General features: G+C 37.9%; 1 protein-coding gene across 1 annotated transcript in view; it reads right to left on the minus strand.

The window, feature by feature from the left end:
• LOC103271022 (unconventional myosin-XVI-like) overlaps positions 1-22,650 on the minus strand; it is a gene marked incomplete at both ends in the record, with an annotated part of 162,407 nt that overhangs the window by 28,654 nt on the left and 111,103 nt on the right. The window contains 2 exons of the mRNA XM_008068502.1: positions 4,333-4,443; positions 15,103-15,253. Coding sequence (XP_008066693.1) covers positions 4,333-4,443; positions 15,103-15,253 — 262 coding nt within the window. The remainder of the gene's footprint in view (positions 1-4,332; positions 4,444-15,102; positions 15,254-22,650) is intronic.

Here is a 22,650-nt window from a genome sequence, read left to right on the forward strand (position 1 = left end):
CAAAAAAAAAAAAAAAAAGAGAAATAAAAGATTGGTTTCATATCTGAATATCAACACCTGTAATTAATAATACTTAAACTTTTTTTTTTTTGAGTTGGCATCTCATTCTGTCGCCCAGGCTGGAGTGCAGTGGCACACTCACGGCCAACCCAGCATCGACTTGCTGGACTCAGGTAATCCTTCCTCCTCAACCTTCCAAGTATGCAGAACTACAGGCGCTTGCTACCATGCCCGGCTAATTTTTTGGCTTATTGTAGAGATGAGGTCTCGCCAAGTTGCCCAGGCTGTTCTCGAACCCGTGGGCTCAGGCAATCCCCTTGCCTCTGCTTCCCAAAGAGCTGGGATGACAGACTTGAGCCACTGTGCCTGGCCTACTTAACCATATTTCAAAAGGCATGTGATCATCTCAATATATGGAGAAAAAGCTTAGGAAAAATGTATCCATCTAAACAATCTCAAATATCCTTGAAGTGGGAGAAACCTGTCTCTAACACCAGCTTGTCGACTTTAGCCTTTTGTGATGCTTTTAAAAGGAATTCTAGTGGGTCACCGTGAGTGCCATATGAACAGTGTCTGGTGGCTGAGATGAGCCAGGCTGCAGGCTGGGCGCTGTCATGAAATGTTTCATTGCTCTGGTTTGCTTAATGCCAGTTACTGTTTGTGTGTTTAGAATTATCTTGGCGAACCAGATGTTCCAGAAGCTCCTGCGTTTGTGTATTTTTTTTCCTTGATGAGACTCAAGTCTCACTAATGTGTTGTAAAGTGAATACAGCTGGCAAACTTCTTTGCTTTTCATAAAGAAATCTGGCTACACATTCTGCTCCCTCTGGTACCATCGGCAACAATTATTCAGAGAATTCAGAGCTGTATGCTCGGCATTTCCTGACAAACACATGTCTCATCGCCTGCAGTCCGTTTTCTGTTTGAAACTTTGGGAACTTCTTAGTGCTACAGACTGTGGAAACCACTCAATCTAACATCCAAATGGAATGTTATGCACTTAGAAAAAGAGCAGTTTACAGTCTAGTTTGAAGTATCGTGTTATAAAACAAATCAGACCACAGCAGAAATAAATGAAAATCCTGGTCAGAAAAATTAATTCAGTTGAAATAGTCTACCCTGGCTCTGTTAAAAAGCCATTGTTCAACCCTAAGTTGTTTGCCATGGATAAATAAATAGTAATTTTTAAAATGATGAGCTAAAAATGTAGGATTGGTTTAAGAGGTCTGCCCATGTATCCGATAATTATTGGGCACCAAGCATGTGTCATACACACACACACACACACACACAGACACACACACACACTTGTTATATATGTAATATATAATTCTAGGTACATAATACGTAATATTATATATAATACATAATACCATAAAGCATTGAACAAAACAAAAATTCGTGACCTCATGGAGTTTGCAGTCTAGTGAGTATAGGCATGAGAATGTGTGTGAAGGTTAACTCCAAATGGATCAGAGACCTAAATGTAAAACCTCAAACCATAAGAAACTTAGAAAATGAAGGACATACCCTCATGGAAATCGGAAGTGGCATCCAATTCCTGAACAAAACCCGAAACCCACAGGTCATAAGAGAGAAGATAGACAAGTGGGACCTTATTAAACTGACAAGCTTCTGCAAAGCCAAAGAAACCATCAAGAGAGCAGGGAGACAGCCCACAGACTGGGAAAAAGTATTGGAACTCAAACATGCTGAAAAGAAAAAAACAAACAACCTCATTATAAAATGGGCAAAAGATATGAACAGACACTTCACAAAGGAAGACATCCGAGCAGCCAACAGACACATGAAGAAATGTTCAATCTCACTAATCATCAGGGAGAAGCAAATCAAAACCACACTGAGATACCACCTAACTCCAGTCAGAATGGCAATTATCAACAACTCAAAAAATAACAGCTGCTGGAGAGGGTGTGGTGAAAAGGGAACACTTCTACACTGTTGGTGAGAGTGTAAACTAGTGCAACCTCTGTGGAAAGCAGTGTGGCAATTCCTAAAAGCTCTAAATATCAACCTCCCATATGACCCTGCAATCCCCCTACTGGGAATATATCCTGAAGAACTCAAATCACTCTATAAAAAAGATACCTGCACACGTATGTTTATTGCAGCATTGTTCACAATAGCAAGAATCTGGAAGCAACCATGGTGCCCATCAAAAGAGGACTGGATTAAAAAAATGTGGTACATATACACGATGGAATACTACGCAGCCATAAAAAAGAACAAAATCATGAATTTCACAGCAACCTGGATGGAACTAGAGTCTACAATACTGAGTGACCTCTCACAGAAACAAAGAACCGAGTGTCACATGTTCTCACTCCTATAATGGACCTTGAACATCCAATGTAATACTATAAGAAAATGACTGACAGTAGTGGGAAACTATGGGGGGGTGGGAGATGGGATTAACAGTAGCAAATATCTGTCCGGGGACGGGGAAGCATCTCTTATCAACAAGGGTGCCTGAACGAAACGTATTTGTATACCTAACCCTTAACTGTATCCCACAATATCATAATAAAACATATTGATTATATTTTTAAAAAAGAGAATGTGTGTGAGTTAGAGAGAGAAAGAGAGAGAGTGGGGAAAATCAGTTAGCACACACTGCTTACAATAATCTAAATACAAAAAATACAGTGTGTTAGAAGGTGGTAAGTTAATGGAGAAAAACACTGCAAGGCAGAAGGATAGGCAGTGCATGGCTGGCCTCCATGCATGGACACTGGCGTGAAGACCTGAAAAAAGGAGGAGGTGGGCATATGGCAGTCAAACGACTCAGGCAAAGACCTGAGCACACTCATGGGACACCAAGGCCAGTGGTGTGATCAGAGCAGAGGTACCCCATCGGAGGACTATAGCATGTGAGGTCAGAAATGCAAAGGGCAGGAGAAAAGCACTCAGGCCTCATGGGTCTTTCTTCAGACTCTGGCTTTCCTGAATGAACTGGAGCCCTTTAAGTAGTGAAATGTCACGATGCAATGTACATTCCAATAGCATCATCTGGCTGTTGAGATGAGCATAGACGGAAGGGAGATGGTGACCAGAGATGGAGAAAAGCAGATTTAACAGGTATTTAGGGGATAATGACAATTGAAAAGCACAAAGGGAATAAAAAAATACAAAATAATTCAATCAACAGTCTTCCATTGATTAAGAGTAATTAAGAATAAATTAAGGTCATCTAGAGTAAAAATAATTAAGAGTAAAATAATAGAAATTAAATAAAATAAAAATAATTCAGAGTTAAATAAAGAATCGACACAATACTGGGAACATAAAAAAAATAACTGACACTTTACAAAAGTAACGGTTGTAACAGAGACCAGAGTAATCAGGTCTCGCTGTTTTTTGCCAATGACTCATTTCATTAATTTTGATAGAAGTATTTAATTGTAAGTGTATTTACAGTGGCAGGCAATTTATTCAAGCATTAAGATGCTGCATTGCATTTTTATAGGCTAATCAGTATCTGATGATTTATTACTTGTAAGGAAATCTCAGACTCCACATTTACATGAAAATCACTTAAACAATTTCTCAGTAGACTAGAAGAAAAAACACGTTATCCAAAAGAGATAGCAGGTATATGTATAATCAGATTTCTCTATAGACATTCTGACTGAATTACTCTGTGCTCTGTGTGGAACATAACAAAATCAAAGCGCGTGCATGAGAGAGAGAGAGAGAGAGAGAGAGAAAGAAGGAAACACAGAGATGGATTTTAAGATTACAGGGTCTCTGAATTGTTATCCAGGTTGGAAGAAGTTACAGGAAATCAATTCTGATGCCATTTGTCACCTGCGTAATATATTGGTATCGTCTTATCAGTAATCTGTGTATAAATTACTTTACAGACAAAGACATTTCCTGATCATTTTAAGGAACAACAGTTTCTCTTTTCAAGCAAATGGAGAAGAGAGGCCGTCCCACATGCATAGTCAATGCGTCTTTGGCTTCTTTTCCCCCATCCAGCAGACTCAAGAAAAGTAGATGAGACAGACAGCATTTTTAAAAGTGGTGTGCAGATTATGCTAGTTCTAGCAAGATCTTCCATAGCAATCACAACAACAGAAAAGTTTATCGGTAGTACTTGCTTCTACTTAACTCCCAAATCTGGAACTTTGTTGAAGTTGCCATGTAGCTGAGCCAGGAAGAACCTCAACTATGAAAAATTCGCCTTAAACGATCACCATGACCAGAAGCCCAAATGAGCCCTTTCCTTGCATTATTCGAAGCATTGAAGGGTGAGGAAAATAGTCAGCAAGACTAAAGAGCGCAGAAGGCAATTTCAAGGGCACTCACGTATATCTGATTGTTTCCAAAGCGCTTCTGAATCTCATAGAGCAGGCTGCCATCATTGAGTTCACTGAGTGTGGCCAGGTCGTCGTTAGGAGCTGGAGGCATCAGCTTGACCTGGGGGGGAGAAATAAGTTTGATCAATTCTAATTGCATTCCAATCAACTTTCTTCACAGTTGGACGTTCCATTTTCAATGACATGTCAAAAGTTTGAAGACCACCTGAGTTTGAAACTGTTATTAAAAGGTGAAATGGCTCAGTGAATGGGGGAAAAAAATCGAAGCCACAGAGAATGTATTCAGATGAGACATTCTGCTGCATACCCACCAGTACGTGCACAGACACCCCCTGCACGTTGCCCTGTGTTACTCAGTCATTAAGTCTGTCAAGATCATTTAACATGTTGACTCTTCCTATTCTGACTTATGATTTAGACAGCTCTATGCTGCTCAGTCCTTTGAAAGACAGGCAATTGAACAGCTCATGCATTTGTAGTGTTCCCTGAGCTAAAGCAAAACTCCTCATGTAACTCCGGTTGGCATGGGAAGGAAGTTATGTGCATGGAATTTAGAAACTGCATTCATGCAGGATGAAGCCAGATTTTAAGGACAGATTCCAGATCTTTGGTTTGTGATTTTTATTCAGGTCTACATTACTTTTAAGATTAAGGTAGCTACAACATTAAGATAGTGCCATAAAAATGCTTTCTTATTCACTATAATATAGAGTGGAAGTTTGAAAACTGTGAAAAATTTCAAATAAAAAAGATTAACTTGAGTTCTTTAATTAGAAAAATTCTATCATTTCCAAATTGGAAATGATCAATGCTTAATTTTACGAACACAGAATATGCTCTGAAAAACAAGCATTTGATATAGCATGTTTTTCTTTTACAATGTTAAAAGCAGGGGAGAAAAAGAACAAGAATATTCTCATAAATTCATTGATACCCATAATAAAGTTCTAATAACAAGTTGGTTGCTATTATTTGTAACCAGACTTGTATTCTGTATTTGCATCTTGTATATGTATCTGTGTTATGTGTTGTATTATTAATTGTATAATACCATTGCTAAATAATTCAGCCTTAAATATTGTTGTTGATCAGAAAATAATTTAAGTAACAAATATTACAGATTTTTAATAAAACTGGATTTAGGACTATTTTTCTGATATTAGAGGATATTTCATAAAATAAAAGCTTTCCCAAGATTTCGTAAGTCAGTCCATTATTTGCCTAGACTATTTCTTTTTTTTTTTTTTTGCTGCCTAGACTATTTCTAAGCCTACATATTAATACTAGAAACACACATTCTGTTGGGGGCATCTGAGAATGTCAGAAGAGTGAATTGTTATGAAGTCTAGTTGGAAGAGTGGCATGCGTGGCAGTGGGTTCTCTGACATTAAAAATAAAACCACAGCCGGGCTCGCTGGCTCAGCCTGTAATCCCACACCTTTGGGAGGCTGAGGTGAGTGGATTGCCTGAGCCCGCGAGTTCGAGACCCGGGTGTGGTAGCGCATGCCTGTAATTCCGGCTACTCGGAAGGCTGAGGCGAAAGGATCGCCCGAGCCCAGCAGGTCGAGGCTGTGGTGGCCAGGAGCAGCCACTGCACTCTAGTCTAGGCGACAGAGTGAGACTCCAACTCAAAAAAAAAATCAGGAAACACAATATTCCAATAGATGTATATATTTATTTTAAAAGTTTATTTGCAAAAATATACCTCGGAAATATCAGGAACAAGTTTCTCCTTCACCACTCAAGATGCACAAACACAGCCACACACCCTGAGTTTTATTATTTTCTCTATTTTTGCAGCCTTGAAAAGAAACATATTTCTAAATATCTTTCAGCATTAACCTATAAAGCATACGACATAGTCTTATTAAAATTTGTTATTGAATGTTGGGTTAGAGGCATAGCTTTAAGACTTTAATGCTGGCAGAAATATATATTACGCTTAACTAGTTCAAGAACAGTATACAAAAACTGGTACTTTTTGTTGATGTAAATAGAAGTCATAAAGTTCCAGCTATCATAGTGTTACCTGAGTTGCCAAAACAATTTGGGGATCATGTGATGTCAACTTTTTTAAAATTTTTATTTTTGAGTTGGAGTCTCACTCTGTCACCCAGACTGGAGTGCAGTGGCTGCTCCCGGCCACCGCAGTCTCGACCTGCTGGGCTCCGGCGATCCTTCCGCCTCAGCCTTCCAAGTAGCCGGAATTACGGAATTACAGGTATGCACTACCACGCCCGGTTGATTTTTTGATTTATTGTAGAGATGAGGTCTCGCTGCCCAGGTGGGTCTTGAACCCATGGGCTCAGGCAATCCACTCACCTCAGCCTCCCAAAGGCGTGGGATTACAGGCTGAGCCACTGAGCCCGGCTTGATGTCAACTTTTTAACATTTTACGTTTAGTTCCACTTTGAAGAGTTTCATAGGCACACAATGCTGCACAGACTGACAGCTCTCAGGGAGAAGTATAATAGTGACAGCCGCCTTGGGTCTTCTGCATTCATCGGTTGTGCAAATTCAGAGAGAAATCTTTGACACCAATCTGAGCTTCTTCATATCGAAAGCCAGAAAATCCATGCTCACCTAAGTTTAAAACATCAAATATTCGTATCCACCTGGAAGAACTGCGTTAAAATCCCAGTTGCATATCTTCCCAGCTGTGAGTTCTTGAATATTTTTCTGTCTTTACATCATGAAGCTGCTTTTCATTCTTACATAAAAAATGGTTTTAAAAAATAGTACGTGCTTCCAAACTATACCTGTACAATGATCATTTGTATACTTAGTCCTGAATTGTACCACATATCTTTAAAATAAAAAAAAGGTAATAAGGGTATAAAGAAAGAAAAAAAAAGTAGCACGTGCTTCGGAGGGTTGTGAGAATTGCCTCATTAGCCCAGTTAGGAACCTTTCTAGAAAGGATCGGGGTTCCATTGCACACTTTCTGCTCAAGTCTTTTAGAGTCGCTATGGAGATAGGAGGAAGGCGGTCACATGCAGAGGGTTCTGCCTCCGTCTAACCTGCTCTCAGCTAAGATGTTCAGCTTTCTCTGCCTTAGAGTTCTCTTTCACATATTTCTTTCTGAGCCATGATCTTCTGCTGAATAACACTTTTTACAAGTTTGGCATTCACTAAAGTTCAATATCTTTAATTGACACATGAAGAATTTGAGGCCCAGAGAGGTCATGTGATTTTTCTAGGATCACAGAGCATATGAGTCCAAAGCAGAAACTAACTACTGAATAACAGTGAAGGAATGCTAGCAGATAATGTAGACATCTGATTACACATATTGGATAGCTTGCCATTTTTTTCTTGCCTATCTACTTTGACAAGGCGTTGGGCCAGTGGTTTAGTATAGAGAAAAAGGGATTATATCTTTTTAACCCAAAGTGTTTACATTCTATTGAGGGGAGAAGTGAGGACATAAATAAGAAACACTAAAGGAGTGAAGAAAAAAAAAAGAACACTATGAAAAGAAAAAACAAAGACATAAATAATCTAGATGGAATGGTCTGAGAAGTCCTCTATAAAGGGGTCACACTGAAGCTGAAATTGGATGTATTTTAAAAGGGCAGTCCTGAGGGATATGGGAGAAGGTGTCCCAGAGAGAGAGGGTAGCACATGGTGAAAGCTTTAGGCTCAGGAAGGGATGGGTGTGTCAGGGGAGTGTGACTGATGTGGAGGAAACTGCAGCAGGTGACGTCAGGAGAGCAGGAGAGACTTTGCTGGACTCTAAGAGTTATTAGAGGTCACACAGGGGTTTGAGCAGGAACGTGGTAAGATCTACTTCCTGTGGCTAGGGCGAGACCTCTGCCACTCGTGGAGGGAGAGGTGAGAGTGGTGAGACCTCAGCAGACGCCATAAAAAGGTGGCCCATCAACAGGGCTGAGAAATGGCAGGAATGGATTGCACTTAGATCTGTTCAAGAAAAAGAGGAACTACTATCCTCAGCTATGTGCTACTGGCCACATCTAATTTTTTAGTTAGGATTCATTTAGACAAGATTGAGAGTTTCCGACATAGATGGACAACTTTACTGTGTTCCAGGATCACTGACTGGAATGTTTGCCCTTGGAAATAAAAAAAAAATCTAGAAAAAAGTACAATTGGGTAAGTATGTATTTTCTAGAAGCGAAAAGACTATTGGCAGAAGTCTTGATGTAAAGAGATGCGTGGAAGAGAACTTTCCCCACTGATTTAGGGATGCCTGCAAATATATTTTCTTTCTAACATCTTTACCAGCATTTCCCCAAAGCACATAATCTTATAGACACCCCCAAACTCTGTACATGTATGCACGTGTGTATGTATGTACAAAACATTTAAACATAAACCTACTCATCCATGTACATAACACGACATAAATCAATCATGATCGCTCTAACTTTGAGTAATGCAAAAATAAGGCACAAATCTCCAGCACGTTCGCACACATACTCAGCTCCCAGTGCAATCATAAAAAGGAGAAAACCAGCAGCAAGATTTTGATTTTCCTCAGGAGTAATGAAATTCCTCTTACAACCGCAATGCAAACAATTTTGATGCAAATTTCTACATGGCATGCGTGTTTAGAAAAAGCATGAATTGTCCTAAAAGAAGTTCTGCATTTGTTCTGACCATCCTGAAAGAGCTATCACAGACATCTCGTGGGTATTCCTGCAGATTTTCATCTTCGGTGGCCCAGCTGTGACATGGGTCAGAGAAAGTATCAGGTTGCCAGTAGAAATGTGAATACTCCCTAGCCAGTTTATAGTAACAAAATGTGACAAGTCCAGTGTCAGGGTAGATCAAGGGAAGAACTCCTTGCATCTGTCATATCAAGATTCCAAAATGATCAGCAAGAAAGCTTTGATAAGCCATATCTTAAGCAAGGTTATTAAATAGACACATTCTTTATGAAGATTTCAAAGGCACTGTGGCAGTTGATAAGTAGAAAGAAAAAGAAACAATACGTCTGTGAATGTGTTCATGTTCCAGTTGTAGACTGAATAGTGTACATAACCAATGCCTAATATACAATTACAACAATAATCTAAACAAGTATCAGATAAATATGTAAAAAAAGATTACATATCTTCTCTAAAATTATTTTTTATTATATACATATATATTTCCAAAAGGCGACCGCTATTTATTTATTTTTTTTGTTTTTGAGTCAGGGTCTCACTCTATCGCCTAGGCTAGAGTGCAGTCACAGGATCACAGCTCGCTGTAGCCTTGACTTCCTGGTTTCAGGCGATCCTTCTGCCTCAGCCTCCTATTTAGCTGTAGTTACAGGTGCACGCCAAAACACACAGTTAATTATTTCTTTTTTTTTTTTTTTTGGTAGAGACGAGGTCTTGCTATGTTGCCCAGACTGATCTCAAACTCCTGAGCATAAGCAACCATCCTGCCTTGGCCTCCCAAAATGCTGAGATTACAGGGGTGAGCCACTGTGCCTAACCCAAAAGGAGAAATCTAAAATACAGAAGTGACACCATTCAGAACAGAAGGTCAGAAAGAACTTATAAGAAACACTTTGAGAGCCAAAATAAATTTGAATCAAATAAGTGTTGAAAATATTCTGAATTGGCTAATTCTTTGTCTCTTCTCTTTTTTTTTTTTTTTTTGGCGGGGGTTGAGGTTGGAGTCTCACTCTTGTTGCCCAGGTTAGAGTACATTGGCATGCTCACAGCCACAGCAGCCTCGACCTGCTGAGCTTAGGTGATCCTTCTGCCTCAGCCTTCCATGTAGCAGGAACTGCAGATGCATGCCATCATGCCTGGCTAGTATTTTTGTGATTTATTGTAGAGACGAGGTCTCGCTTAGTTGCCCAGGCTGGTCTCGAACCCCCAGGATCGAGGCAATCCTCTTGCCTTGGCTGTCCAAAGTGCTGGGATTATATGCTGAGCCATTCGCCACGCCCGGCCTGTCTCCTCTGTTTCTACACTGCTTTGAACACTGTAGGCTTCACTGTTTTGGATTGTTCTGTTTGTTTGTGATTTCTCTCTGGGATATTGATAGTTTATATCCAGAGACTAGAAGCCCAATGGACAACACAGATGGTCTAATTCGTGGGATAAGGGCAACCAGATTTGAGGAAAGGTAGTTTGGAGGGAAAGAACCCATTATGGATAAATGAAAAGCAAGAAGGAGTCCACAAAACAAAACAAAACAAAACAAAGAGAGAAATAAAAAGGCTTGGAGGTGACTGGGATGATCACACCAAGCAGTAACGTGACAAATACTTTACTAAGGTTCCTAGAGCTTAAGCCCCTGGCCATGCCTGGATAGGACTGCAGTCGTTTTGGCCTTCTTTTCGCATTCTGTTAGATTCCTCCAAAACAGTGAAATTCATAAAGTCTCTCCAGTTTCCTTTTGCTGCCTGAGGACGTACATGTGTGTGAACAAGTGCGTAGGTATGGACTATTGCAAGACAATTCTTGCCAATTTTTGAAACCTGCAGTAGGACCCCCTGAAGATCACTGCATATGAAATAAAAGAATCAAGTGTGATGCTAGGCACTTCATTCCCCTCTCTTGAGCTTAAGTTTGGTTAGTGTAAATTAAGACTCTGTTTGAAACTTGAGTTTAAATTATGTAGTAAAAGTGGACCATAGCCTGCACACAATGATTTATATACTGAGGACTAAGATAGTGCAGGGTGAAAGCATTTTTCAGCTTTCACATGTTAACCCATGTGAAGTATTATTTTGTATTATTACTTTCTAACATAATCTACATTTACACTGAAAAAAATAAAACCTGGTGGAAGGGTAACCCCTTTGGGTCTCCTCCCACTGTAGGGGCTTTTCTGTCCTCTCAATAAATCCTGTGTTTAAAACAACAAAAAACCTGGTGGATGTGCTGAATGGAATTACAGGGATTAAGAGCAGATCGATGTAGTGTATACATTACTGCTGTAATTATCAGTCTATACTACAATAACAGTAGCAATAATGTGTGTATCTTACTGAGCTTATATTCTGCTCTTGGTCATTGTGTTATAACATATGGCTCTCGTCTACTTCCATCTGCATTATAGCATATGGCTCTTCATCTTCATAACGACCATACAAGGATGCTACTCTGTACCCATTTCACAGATGAAGGTTGGTAAGGTTTCCGAAGTTCTAGACTCAGAGCTTCTAGGGAGCAGACCTGGACCAGAGCAGGACTCCATCACCCTTTTCCTGTACTTCTAGGCTACCACGGATTCTCTAGATAGCACAAAGACATGACTTAAATTTCAAGCTTCATCTACATTTAATTGTATATTTTCTGGGAGGAAAGAAGAAAGGAAGAGAGTTAGGACATCAGGAGAATGGAAGAGGGCTTTAATGGAAGGGTTGGGATGAGAGAAGAAACCAGGACAATAAGGGAGGAAAAGGAGGAACATCTTGCAATTTTTGAGCAACTTAAGAACAGTTCTATGTTCTCAGATATATTATAAAACCAAATGTCAATGTTGGTGGTTCTCAGAAACTAGGAAGGATTAAATTTAGCTCTTAATATTCATTTACACAGTTACTATTTGATAAGATCTGCATTTTATAAAAATCTGGAAGGAGAAATGCCAAGTTGTTTTTATTTTAATTTAAGGAACGTTCTACAGTATTTCAGTTCTACAGTGTTTCTCTTTAAAATGTTAATTAGAACTTTACTGCTGTTTATAAAAAAAAAAAAGCAGCTTTTCCACGAAATGTGAATGTACAATCCAGCCAGGGAATCCCACGGCTCTTCCTCTGGAAAGAATCACCCGGCACCTGGTGGCCATGAATGGGTGAGAGCATGCTGTAGACAGTGGGAGATAGGAGGTACACGTGGGTGAATATTAGGTAGGTTCTACAGGAACATAAAACCTGGATAGCAGCCATTCCCCCTTCAATAACACACAGACAGAACACTGGTACAATCACTTTTAATGTCTAGGATGCAATTATAAAAAGAATACATGAAAAACAAAAACATCTTTCTATAAAGATTACACTTGACATTCTTATGTTGTGAATCTCCTTTTTTTTTGAAGAATATTTTATGTCTTTTGAAAACATCTTGCTAAATTGTCACTTAAAAGCAATCGATTTGCTAATCAGAATTTGTTTTGACTCTACAAAGGGAAAATTCTCAGCACCTTGATGAAAGGTTTGACCTAGTTTGCTCTTTTTTTGTTAAATAAATAATTATTATTGTACTGCTGCTGAACTCAAATACCTCATTAACAGTCTAAAAGCAAATTAATAAAAATCTACAATAAATTCACATGTGAACATTGACTGCAAGTCATGCAACATCTTAATTGTGTTTAACATTGTTAAATGCTAGCTCATTTGAACAGTAAAAAATCAACTAGCATTTGAGCTTCCATACATTTCTGTTAAGAAAATGAGTTAAAAAAAAAGCACTTCTAAAATCCTACTCAATAAAATGTTTAAATAATAGTTTAAAGTTGTCTTTTATTTATGTAGGAAATCTAATGAATAACATCAATATTCCCATTCTTAACTTAATAATAAATTAAAATATGAAGGAAATAACTATAGGGTTAAAATATCATTCAATAGTTACTAATGCTCAATTCCTTTGACCATACACTGATTATGGTAGAATCATATGATGTAATATTTTAATCAATAAATGAGTTATTGCAAAAAAACCAAATTCCTTCTCTTGCAAAAGAGAATATATATAAAATACTATTTTGGCGAAGCTAAAGTATGTATAGGTTTATATCTTCATAATAAGAGAAAGCACAACATCATTTATCTTTATTTGAAATGGCTACCTGTGGGAATTACTAGAAAATAGAAATCACCTATGATTTTCAACATTTGTAAAATCACTCAGAAAATTTTTTTCTTCAGCACTTACAACAAACTAACTTGAGTCTTAAATAGTTGCAATGAAAATGAAATACAAGCTTCTAAATTACTAAATGTTACAGTCTTAAGTGTGAAAATGTATGAGGGAGAAGAGAGTGTGCTAGACATAGGTTCATTCAAAGTCATCTTCTCCCTAGGACGGGATGCGACTTACAAGACATGCTTAAACAGGAACTGGAAGTTACATCAGATACTAAAGTACAAAAATTACATGGTCCAGTGACACTTAAAATTCTAGTGGAAGTTAATAGGACCCTTAAGAAAGTTAAGGAATACATTGCCTTAAATTTTACTTAACGTTTAATTTGTCTGCTCCCTCGGGATGAATTGTGTCCCTTCAAAGTCATATGTCATATGTTGAAACTCCAACCCCTAATGTGACCATATTTGGAGGAGATAGAGCCTATAAGAAGGCAATTTAGGATAAAAGAGGTCGTATGGGTGGGGTCCTGACCCACTACAATAGTGTTCTAGTAAGAAGAAACTCCAGAGAGTGTGACTCCCCGACTTTCTTCCCCTCTCCTCCCACTTCTCTTCACCTCCGCCCCTCTTCCCTCCTCACTCTTTCCACTCTGTGGCCCTACAATCCAGGAAGAGCACCCTGAACAGAAGCCAAAACAACCTGCACCCTGACCTTGGACTTCCAGCCTCAAAACTGAGAAAAAACGCTTCTGTTGTTTAAACTACCCAGACTGTGCTATTCTGTTACGGCAGCTGCAGTAGGCGAAGACACGGCAGTTTACTTGCATTTCAAATGTTTTACTTATCTGTTTCAGTTCCTTTAAACAGCACACAAATTAATAACATTAAAATTAGATTATAAGTAAGAAATTTTAATTTAAAAAACTTGGCTAAAATGTCTGTAAAATATTCAAAATTAGACACACTGAAAAAAGATATTTTCAGGGATGCAAATTACTCTACCATTTATAAAAAACTAAAATGTTTAAAAATCTGCCATGATAAAAGAAAACACATTAATTTCTATAACTCCAAGCTCATTCCTCCTTCCAAATCCAAAGTTACCTTCTTAACTTGGGCACTGGGACACACACACACACACACACACACACACACACACACACACACACGCAATATACAACATAAACACACAGATGCATTGCAACACCACTATTATTTTTAAGAATAAACGACTTGGTGACTGGTTTTCCTTTCTCTTTCTTTGCAAAATATTTGAACAGCTGACAGAAATCAAACAACATAGAATGCAAAATAATCAAATAGTGACAAGTGACTTGACTGGAATCACTCAGAACCAATGGTCTAACAATGCTTACATTCCTGGTATACAGGGTAACACTAAAATTCGGCTGGGCACGGTGGCTCATGCCTGCAATCCAAGCACTTTGCAAGAACAAGGGAGGAGGATTGCTTGAATTCAAGACCAGCCAGGACAACATAGAGAGACCTTGTCTCTACAACAAATTAAAAAATTAGGCTGGCGTGGTGGTACATGCCTGCAGTCCCAGTTATTTGGGAGACTGAGGCAGAAAGATCACCTGAGCCCAGGAAGTCAAGGATAAGGTAAGTTGTGATCATGCCGACTGCTGCCCTTAGACCTGGGTGACAGAGTAAGACCACGATTCAAAGAAAAAAAACAAAAACAAAACCTGTAAAATTCTAACATCTGCAAAGCACAACACTGAGTATATGTGTTACTGGTCAGTAGACTGCCCTAATTATAATTTTATAATTATTATGTTATTATTATAATTTTAAAAATCTGCTTATAAAATTGTAGACAAAATGTGAAACTATGCATTAACTTTTCTTTGAATGGAAATTAGAAGAAATTTGTTTTTGCAATATGTTGGATCTTAACACATTACTGTATATGAAACAGCACAAATAGTTATGCAATCAAGGTGCAATTACCTGCTCAAGCTTGCCGGGGCCACTCATTGTGGGGTTTTCAGGGGTGCTGTCCTGAGATTGTTGCTTACATAGGCCCTTTGTTGCATCTTTGAACATAATGTCTTTTTCCAACAAGCTGTCTTGCTTGGCAATTGGTAGCACCAAAGGACTGCTACAGGAAAAAAAAAATCAATACTATAATTAGTCTTTTTCTAACGGTGTTGTTTCAATAAAAAATACCACTATAGGTTACCTGGACCAAAGAAAGCTATTTTATTCAGACAGTCAATAGTTTCTTTAAACTTTTTACACATTCACAATTTTGTTCAAGTTAACCTTTATAAGAAAACAACTCCAGAAGAAAATGGTTACAAATGTATATGTGACAATAACAGACAAATCAATAAGCAATTTAAAAGCTAGGTTGAAATGCATGACTGAATTCAGCAAGATATGTAAATGTGAAAAATGGATTGCAAACAAGTGAAGAAAGACATAATTGTAAAATTAATTAAAATATTATTCATTTAGAATTCAAAATACAGAATCATGGGCAAAATTTCAAGTTTACAATGAATCACCAACATGGGAATTAGAGGAAACTAACATGTTTAAGGACTGAAATATTGCAAGCAGAATAAATTTTGTTACTTCTGCATAGCTCAAACAAGCCCCAAAAGTGGAAAGGTACTTTATTTTTCATTTTTCAACAGATTTATTGGATTTCTAAAGCCATTATTTTATAACATTTATTAATAGACAAATACAAAGTGTTAGATTTATATTTTAGCATGTAATTATAAGATTTTAAATGTATCTCCCTAGATACCACTGTACAGGCAGAAATGCATACATGTTTAATCAAATGCAATGTATGTCAGAATACTTATTTCATGTAGGCTACAATATTAGCTGTGACTCTAATTAAGTTAAATGCAGTTTTTTGCCTCTTTTAAAGTTCAGGCTAATTGAGGTTTAATTTACATAGTAAAATTCACCCTTTGTCAGTGTCTAGTTCAATGAGATTTGACTAATACATACATAGCTGTGTAACCAGAATAACCAACAATAGAATTTTTTACTATCCAAGGAGACACTTTGTGACCTTTGGAGTCAATTATTAGGTGTATTAGTGGCTTTTGCCACGGTGGTTTTAATTTAAATTTCATTGTTTAAATTTTAAAACATTTAATTGTTAAATGCAAATAGAATATATTCAAGGCATACAATGTGGCAATCTGATACATCCTATGTCAAAATTACTACAATTATATTACTTAACACATCTCCAAAACTTGTTCATCTTATAAATAAAAGTTTGTGCACTTTGGACGACATCTTCCCATTTTCCCCACCCTCCATTTTCTGGCAATCAGCATTCCACTCTCTACTTCTAGGAGTCTGACGATTTTAGAGTCCGCACATTCTTGAGATTATACAGTATTTGTCTTTATGTATCTGGCTGATTTCACTTGGCATAATGTCTTCCCAGTTCGTCCATGTTGTCACAAATGACAAGATTTCTTTCTGTAGCTGAATAATATTCTGTATATACCCACCACAATTTCTCTGTTCATTTACCTCTTGATAAATGCTTAGTTTAGGACCATATCTTGGCTATTGTGAATGATGCTGAAGTGAACATGGGAGTGCAGATATCTTTTTGAGATCCTGGTTTCATCCTTCTGATGAAATACCCAGAATTGAGATTGCTGGATTGTTAGATAGTTTTATTTTTTAATTTTTTGCAGAAACTCCATACTGTTTTCCATAGTGATTATACTTATTTACATTTCCATAAAACGTCTACAAGGCTTCCCTCCCTTTCATCCACACCCTCATCAGCATTTGCTATCACTTTTTAAAAATAATGATCATATTTACAAGTGTGAGGTAGTATCTTACTATGGTTTTCATTTGCATTTCTCTGATGATTAGTGATGTTGAGCAACTTTTCATATATCTGTTTTACATTTGTATGTCTTTTTTGAAAAAAATGCCTGTTCAAGTCCTTTGCCCATTTAAAAAATAAGGTTATTTGTTGTTTTTCTTTTGAATTGTGTGAATTATTTATATATTTTGGAAATTCATTGCTTATCACATATATGTGTGTACATGTATATATGTATATATATGGATACAGTTTGCAATAATTTTATCCCATTGAACATGTTGCCTTTTCATTTTGTTGGATATTTCTCTTGCTGTGTGGAAGTCTTTTAGATTAATGTAATTGACCAATTTTTTCTTTTGTTATTTGTACTTTTGGTGTCATATTTAAAAAAAATTATCTCCAAGATTGATGTTAAGGCATTTATTCCTTGTTTTCTTCTAGGAATTGCATGGTTTCAGATTTTGCATATAAGTCTTTCCTCTATTTAGAATTCATTTTTTTTTACTTGGTATAAGACAAAAGTCCAATTTCATTCTTCTGTATGTCAATATCCAGTTTCCTCAACACTATTTGTTGAAGTTACTTTTCTTTCCCCATTTTGTATTCTTGGCACCCATGTTAAAGATAAGTAAAATATTTGCTTGGGTTTATTTAGGGGCTCTTCCTTCTGCTCCACCGGTCTTTGTGTCTGTTTTTATGCCAGCACCATAATGTTTTGATTACTATAGCTTTGTACTATGGTTTGAAATCAAGGGGTGTTCAAGAGGTGTGATAATTCTAGCTTTGTTCTTTTTCAGAATTGATTTTGCTATTTGTTTTTGTTTTGTTTTTGTAGTTTCATAAGTTTCTCTCCTTTCATACAGTTTGAATTCAATTTTTTTTTTTGAATTGGAGTCTCACTCTGTCACTCACACTGGAATGCAGTGGCTCCGGCGATCCTTCTGCCTCAGCCTTCCAAGTAGCTGGAACTACAGGCACATGCTACCATGCCTGGCTAATTTTTTATTTATTTAGTTATTGTAGAGATGCGGTCTCGCCAAGTTGCCCAGGGGGGTCTCGAACCCACGGGCTGAGACAATCCACTCACCTCGGCCTCCCAAAGTGCTGGGATTACAGGCTGAGCCACCGAGCCAGGCCGAATTCAATTTTTTAAATTGGATTCTCTGCCTTCAGATTTTGAGTTGATATATTCTAGATACAAATCTTTTTATCAGATATCTGCTTGGCAAATATTTTCTCCCTCTCAGTGTCACTGTACTTTCATTTTCATAACAGTATGTTTAAAGAAAAAACATTCTCTTATGGTTTTTGGCTCTTAATCATGGCAAAACTTTTAAAATATTATTTTTAGCAATAAGACGTTATCATGTATATGGAACAAGACTCAATAAACAATGGGCTTCATCATTCTTTTCTTTTCTTTTTTTTTTTAAGTTGGAGTCTCACTCGGTTGCCCAGACTAGAGTGCAGTGGCCGCTCCCGGCCACTGCAGCCTTGCCTGCTGGGCTCCAGTGATCCTTCTGCCTCAGCCTTCCAAGTAGCCGGAATTACAGACATGCACTACCACGCCCGGCTGATTTTTTGATTTATTGTAGAAATGAGGTCTCGCTGCCCAGGTGGGTCTCGAACCCGCGGGCTCAGACAATCCACTCACCTCGGCCTCCCAAAGGCGCGGGATTACAGGCTGAGCAACCGAGCCCGGCCATCATTCTTTTCTAAAGCATATTTATGAATAAAGCCTCTAGAAACTGGGGGAAAAGCCAAGTTAATAGAAGTTTTATCAAAAAGGTGAACTAGTGATCAAGATTTCTCTGCTCAACTAAACTTAGGCAGGTTTCTTCCTAATTCTAATATCTAGACCTTACTTTTCTTAGAGCACTGACTGTAGAAAATTTATACTGCAAGTTTTTTCTCTGCCCCTTTGAAATGCATATCTTTTCCCTGTATTTCACCTGTTTTATAAACCAGTAATGTCTTTCTCTATGACCTGGGAGTCATCCCTTTGAAATGGAAACAAGGAAGGACATAGCCTTTATATACACCAGTTTGTGTGGGCGGGTAGGAGCCTGACTTCAATAAAGCATGCATGACCTCATCAAATTAATCAACCTCTTCCCTATTACCCTAGAGTACTTCCACACTCCTTCACCCCAGCACTTAGAAATGCTCCCATTTTTTTGTCCAGTAGAGTTGAGTTCAATCTCTCTTCCCTATTGGAATGGTCTTTAATGAAGTCTTTTCTGTATAACTTTTCTGTTGCACTTTTCTTTGAGGCTAATGAGTACGTTTTTATGAGTTTCTATACATTTTTCTATACTTCTAAATTTTCCTGAAAAAGTAAATTTTATTTTGAGATTTAAAAATAAATAATAATAGAAAGCTATCAGTAAGAAACAAAAAACAGAATTGAAATAGTATATTTTCTAAATGAAGGCATTTGGAAAGGCAAACTCCATAAACATTAAAAATGAAATATGTATCATCGAAGGGTAGTTTAGATTAATACAGTAGAGAGAGATTTAACTCTGACTGTGAAAAAAAATTAGACAGGAATATACCAGCGGGCAACCAATTTCAGAACTCTACTGGATTTATTATTCCAGACTTACTTATTTTGATAACCATCAAAGCTGTTTCATGCAGAGCAAATGAGCCTATAGGAAGTAGGATTTTATTTCTGAAAATGGAAACAGGAACATAATAATATGAAGTTAAGAAAGGCAACAATAATTGCCCGTTATGACTAAAGCAATTTTAGAAAACCATAGAGATAAAATAAAATTGACTTTATCGAGATATATTAGACCACCAACAGAATAACACACACACACACACACAAACACACACACAAGTAGTAGAAAAAAATGTGAAGATATGACATATGTGACTCAGTTATTTTGGTGTTTATAATAATGAAGTAGACACATTCGAACCTTCTTTCTAAGGAAGGCAGATCACACGAAGTAGAATGTTCTTATCTAGCTGAGCTGGTCTGAAAAACCACAGAACTCTGTTTGGTTGAGGGGCCCTTAGCAACTATAGGGCTTTGCTTTGCTGAGTGGCATTTACAAATCTTGATCCGGAATTTAAAATGCTGATCAACAGAGGACCTAACACACTTTCTGCTGAGCATTATACCAAGGAGTGCTTGACCTTACCACTAAAAGACTGCTGAATAGAGTTTACAATAATATTTTGAATGGTTCCCACAGATCCTGGCTCAATTCTTGGCTGACCCCCATTTTACAGAGTCAGGGTAGAGATCCTACAGTCTCAGTTCCACACTGAGGATTTCACGGGTTCCCTGGTGAAGAAGTGACTGGAAAATATTTTATCTGACATCCTCTCAGAGGTCTGGGTTAAGATACAAGTCATCATCATTGGGCCCTGAGTTCCTCAAGCCTACCTAACAGCGGAGGCAAGGAACAAAAATTGGATTCCTTTAAATCATACAATGGTGATCATAGACTTTGAGAACAATCCACAATTAGAAATGTTTAGTATATTTTTTCTTTGCACTAATTTAAGGCAGAACCAGTTGGGCCAAGACAAGCAACAATGGACTTGAATATATCAAGACACAATCACAAAGCATAATGTTTTGAGCTGATTGCCAAAGCTGAAGGTATAACTAAAATTATTTTTGTAAAATAAAGCTTGCTTAATGAGTCTTCATACAAAATCCCATTTATGCTTGAAAGGGGGGTAAAATATCTCTAAGTTAGACATCATTTCCCTTATTTAATAATAACAACCAATAATTTTGTAATGGACTTGCATAGCGTGAACCTAGCTTCAAGGGTGAATGCTTTGAATCATTGAAAATCCGGGCTCGGTGGCTCAGCCTATAATCCCATACCTTTGGGAGGCTAAGGTGAGTGGATTGTCTGAGCCCGCGGGCTCGAGACCCATCTGGGCAAATTGGCAAGACCTCATCTCTACAATAGACCAAAAACTCAGCCGGGCGTGGTAGCGCGTGCCGTAATTCTGGCTACTTGGAAGGCTGAGGCGGAAGGATCGCCAGAGCCCAGCAGGTCGAGGCTGCGGTGGCCGGGAGCGGCCACTGCATTCCAGTCTGGGTGACAGAGTGAGATTCCAACTCAAAAAAAAAAAAAAAAAAAAAGAAAATCCACTTATTAAATAGTAATAATAAAATCCAGTATACAAGGGCTATGATGGTAGTGCTTTGCATGTTTGTATCTCAATGTTTATTTTCACAAACTCCTCAATATTTCAATAAAATCCAGACTGTCTACCACCAAGCATGGCTCCCCTGACAAATATGAGGGTGGATCCTCAAAAACTCACAATTTATTTATTTAAAATATGTATTTATTCTTACATGTTTAAACTTCGGTCACCTTCGAAGTACTTTCCATTTGATGCAATACACCTATTAAGATGCTTTTTCCACTACTCAAAAAAGTTTTTGAACTCATCATTTTTACTGCTTTTTAGTGTGTCTGCCATTTTCTGTTTCACATATTCCACATTGGCAAAGTGTCTCCCTTTGGGAACTTTTATCATCCAGGGAAACAAGAAAAATCACTTGAGGTGAGATCAGGTGAAGAGGGAAAGTAGAGCATGGGGGTCATGCTGTTTTTGGTCAAAAACTTGCTGAGCAGGTACATTGTCATGGTGGAAGAACCAGTCACACATTTGCCACAGCCTGGGATGTTTCTTTCATAGTGTAGCCTCTCACAACAACATTAGCTGGTACTCTGATGCCAGTGGCTTCCTTAAACACTGACCTAGTGGAGGAAGCCTGTACTACAAGGGACTCTCTCTATGAAAGAAAATTCCAGGTTCCTTTTTGGGGGACCCCTTGTCCACCAGCAGCACATGAGCTTCTGGTGACTGCTCATTCTAGGACTGAAGGCCTGGCTGGGACTTTATGTCGGGTGATGTCACTTGACTGCAAATGGTGGCTGAATCTGTGCTGGTTTTGAAAACGCTCAGGTCATCCAAGCGTTAAATATAAGAGACCAGCAGTAGATATAAGAGAACAACCACCTTACAGAAATAATAAGAGATGCTTGGGTTTAACCAGCAGAAGCAAAGGAATTAGAAGCTGCTGTGCACCTGTACCTAAGGATCAGAGAGTAAAAATGCTCTTTTCAGTATTGCTTACCCAAGACTATCTCAATTATAGGGAAACATTTCCATAGGAATAACCTCATATGTAGTCTTTAGGCAAGAGTCAAAGACTTTCTCCCTAATATGTAATTATTTTCTAAATCTGCAGGGCAGAATTATGTGCACAATGTGGCTAGGGAGATACCCAAGGAATCTTCCTGAGCCTGTTCCATTCCTACCTTAGATTGGAAGAGCATGAATAGTGTTGAATTCTGACCACGGCTTCCCTTTACTAGTTAAACCTTCAGGTCTGCTTCACACCTGGGATTCTATTTCCCTATAAGTAAAATGTGGATAGTGATGTCTATCTATCCTAAGTCTTGGAGTTTAAGTGGAGATGGATGCAAATAGATATTAACATCTTTCGACTATGCTAATTATATTTCCTTTCATTTGAGCAACTAGAACCTCAGACAAAATCTTTCATAGCCATACGTTAGTTGGCTGTCTTTTGCATAAAAGCAAGATGAGCCTGCTTGATGAAACGTTATACTTTTAAGACCCAATCCAAAATCTATTCTAAGCCTATTTTGAGTCTT

This window comes from Carlito syrichta, unplaced genomic scaffold (genome assembly GCF_000164805.1).
Source record: "Carlito syrichta isolate Samal-C Ts95f unplaced genomic scaffold, Tarsius_syrichta-2.0.1 Scaffold311106, whole genome shotgun sequence".
NCBI lineage: Eukaryota > Metazoa > Chordata > Mammalia > Primates > Tarsiidae > Carlito > Carlito syrichta.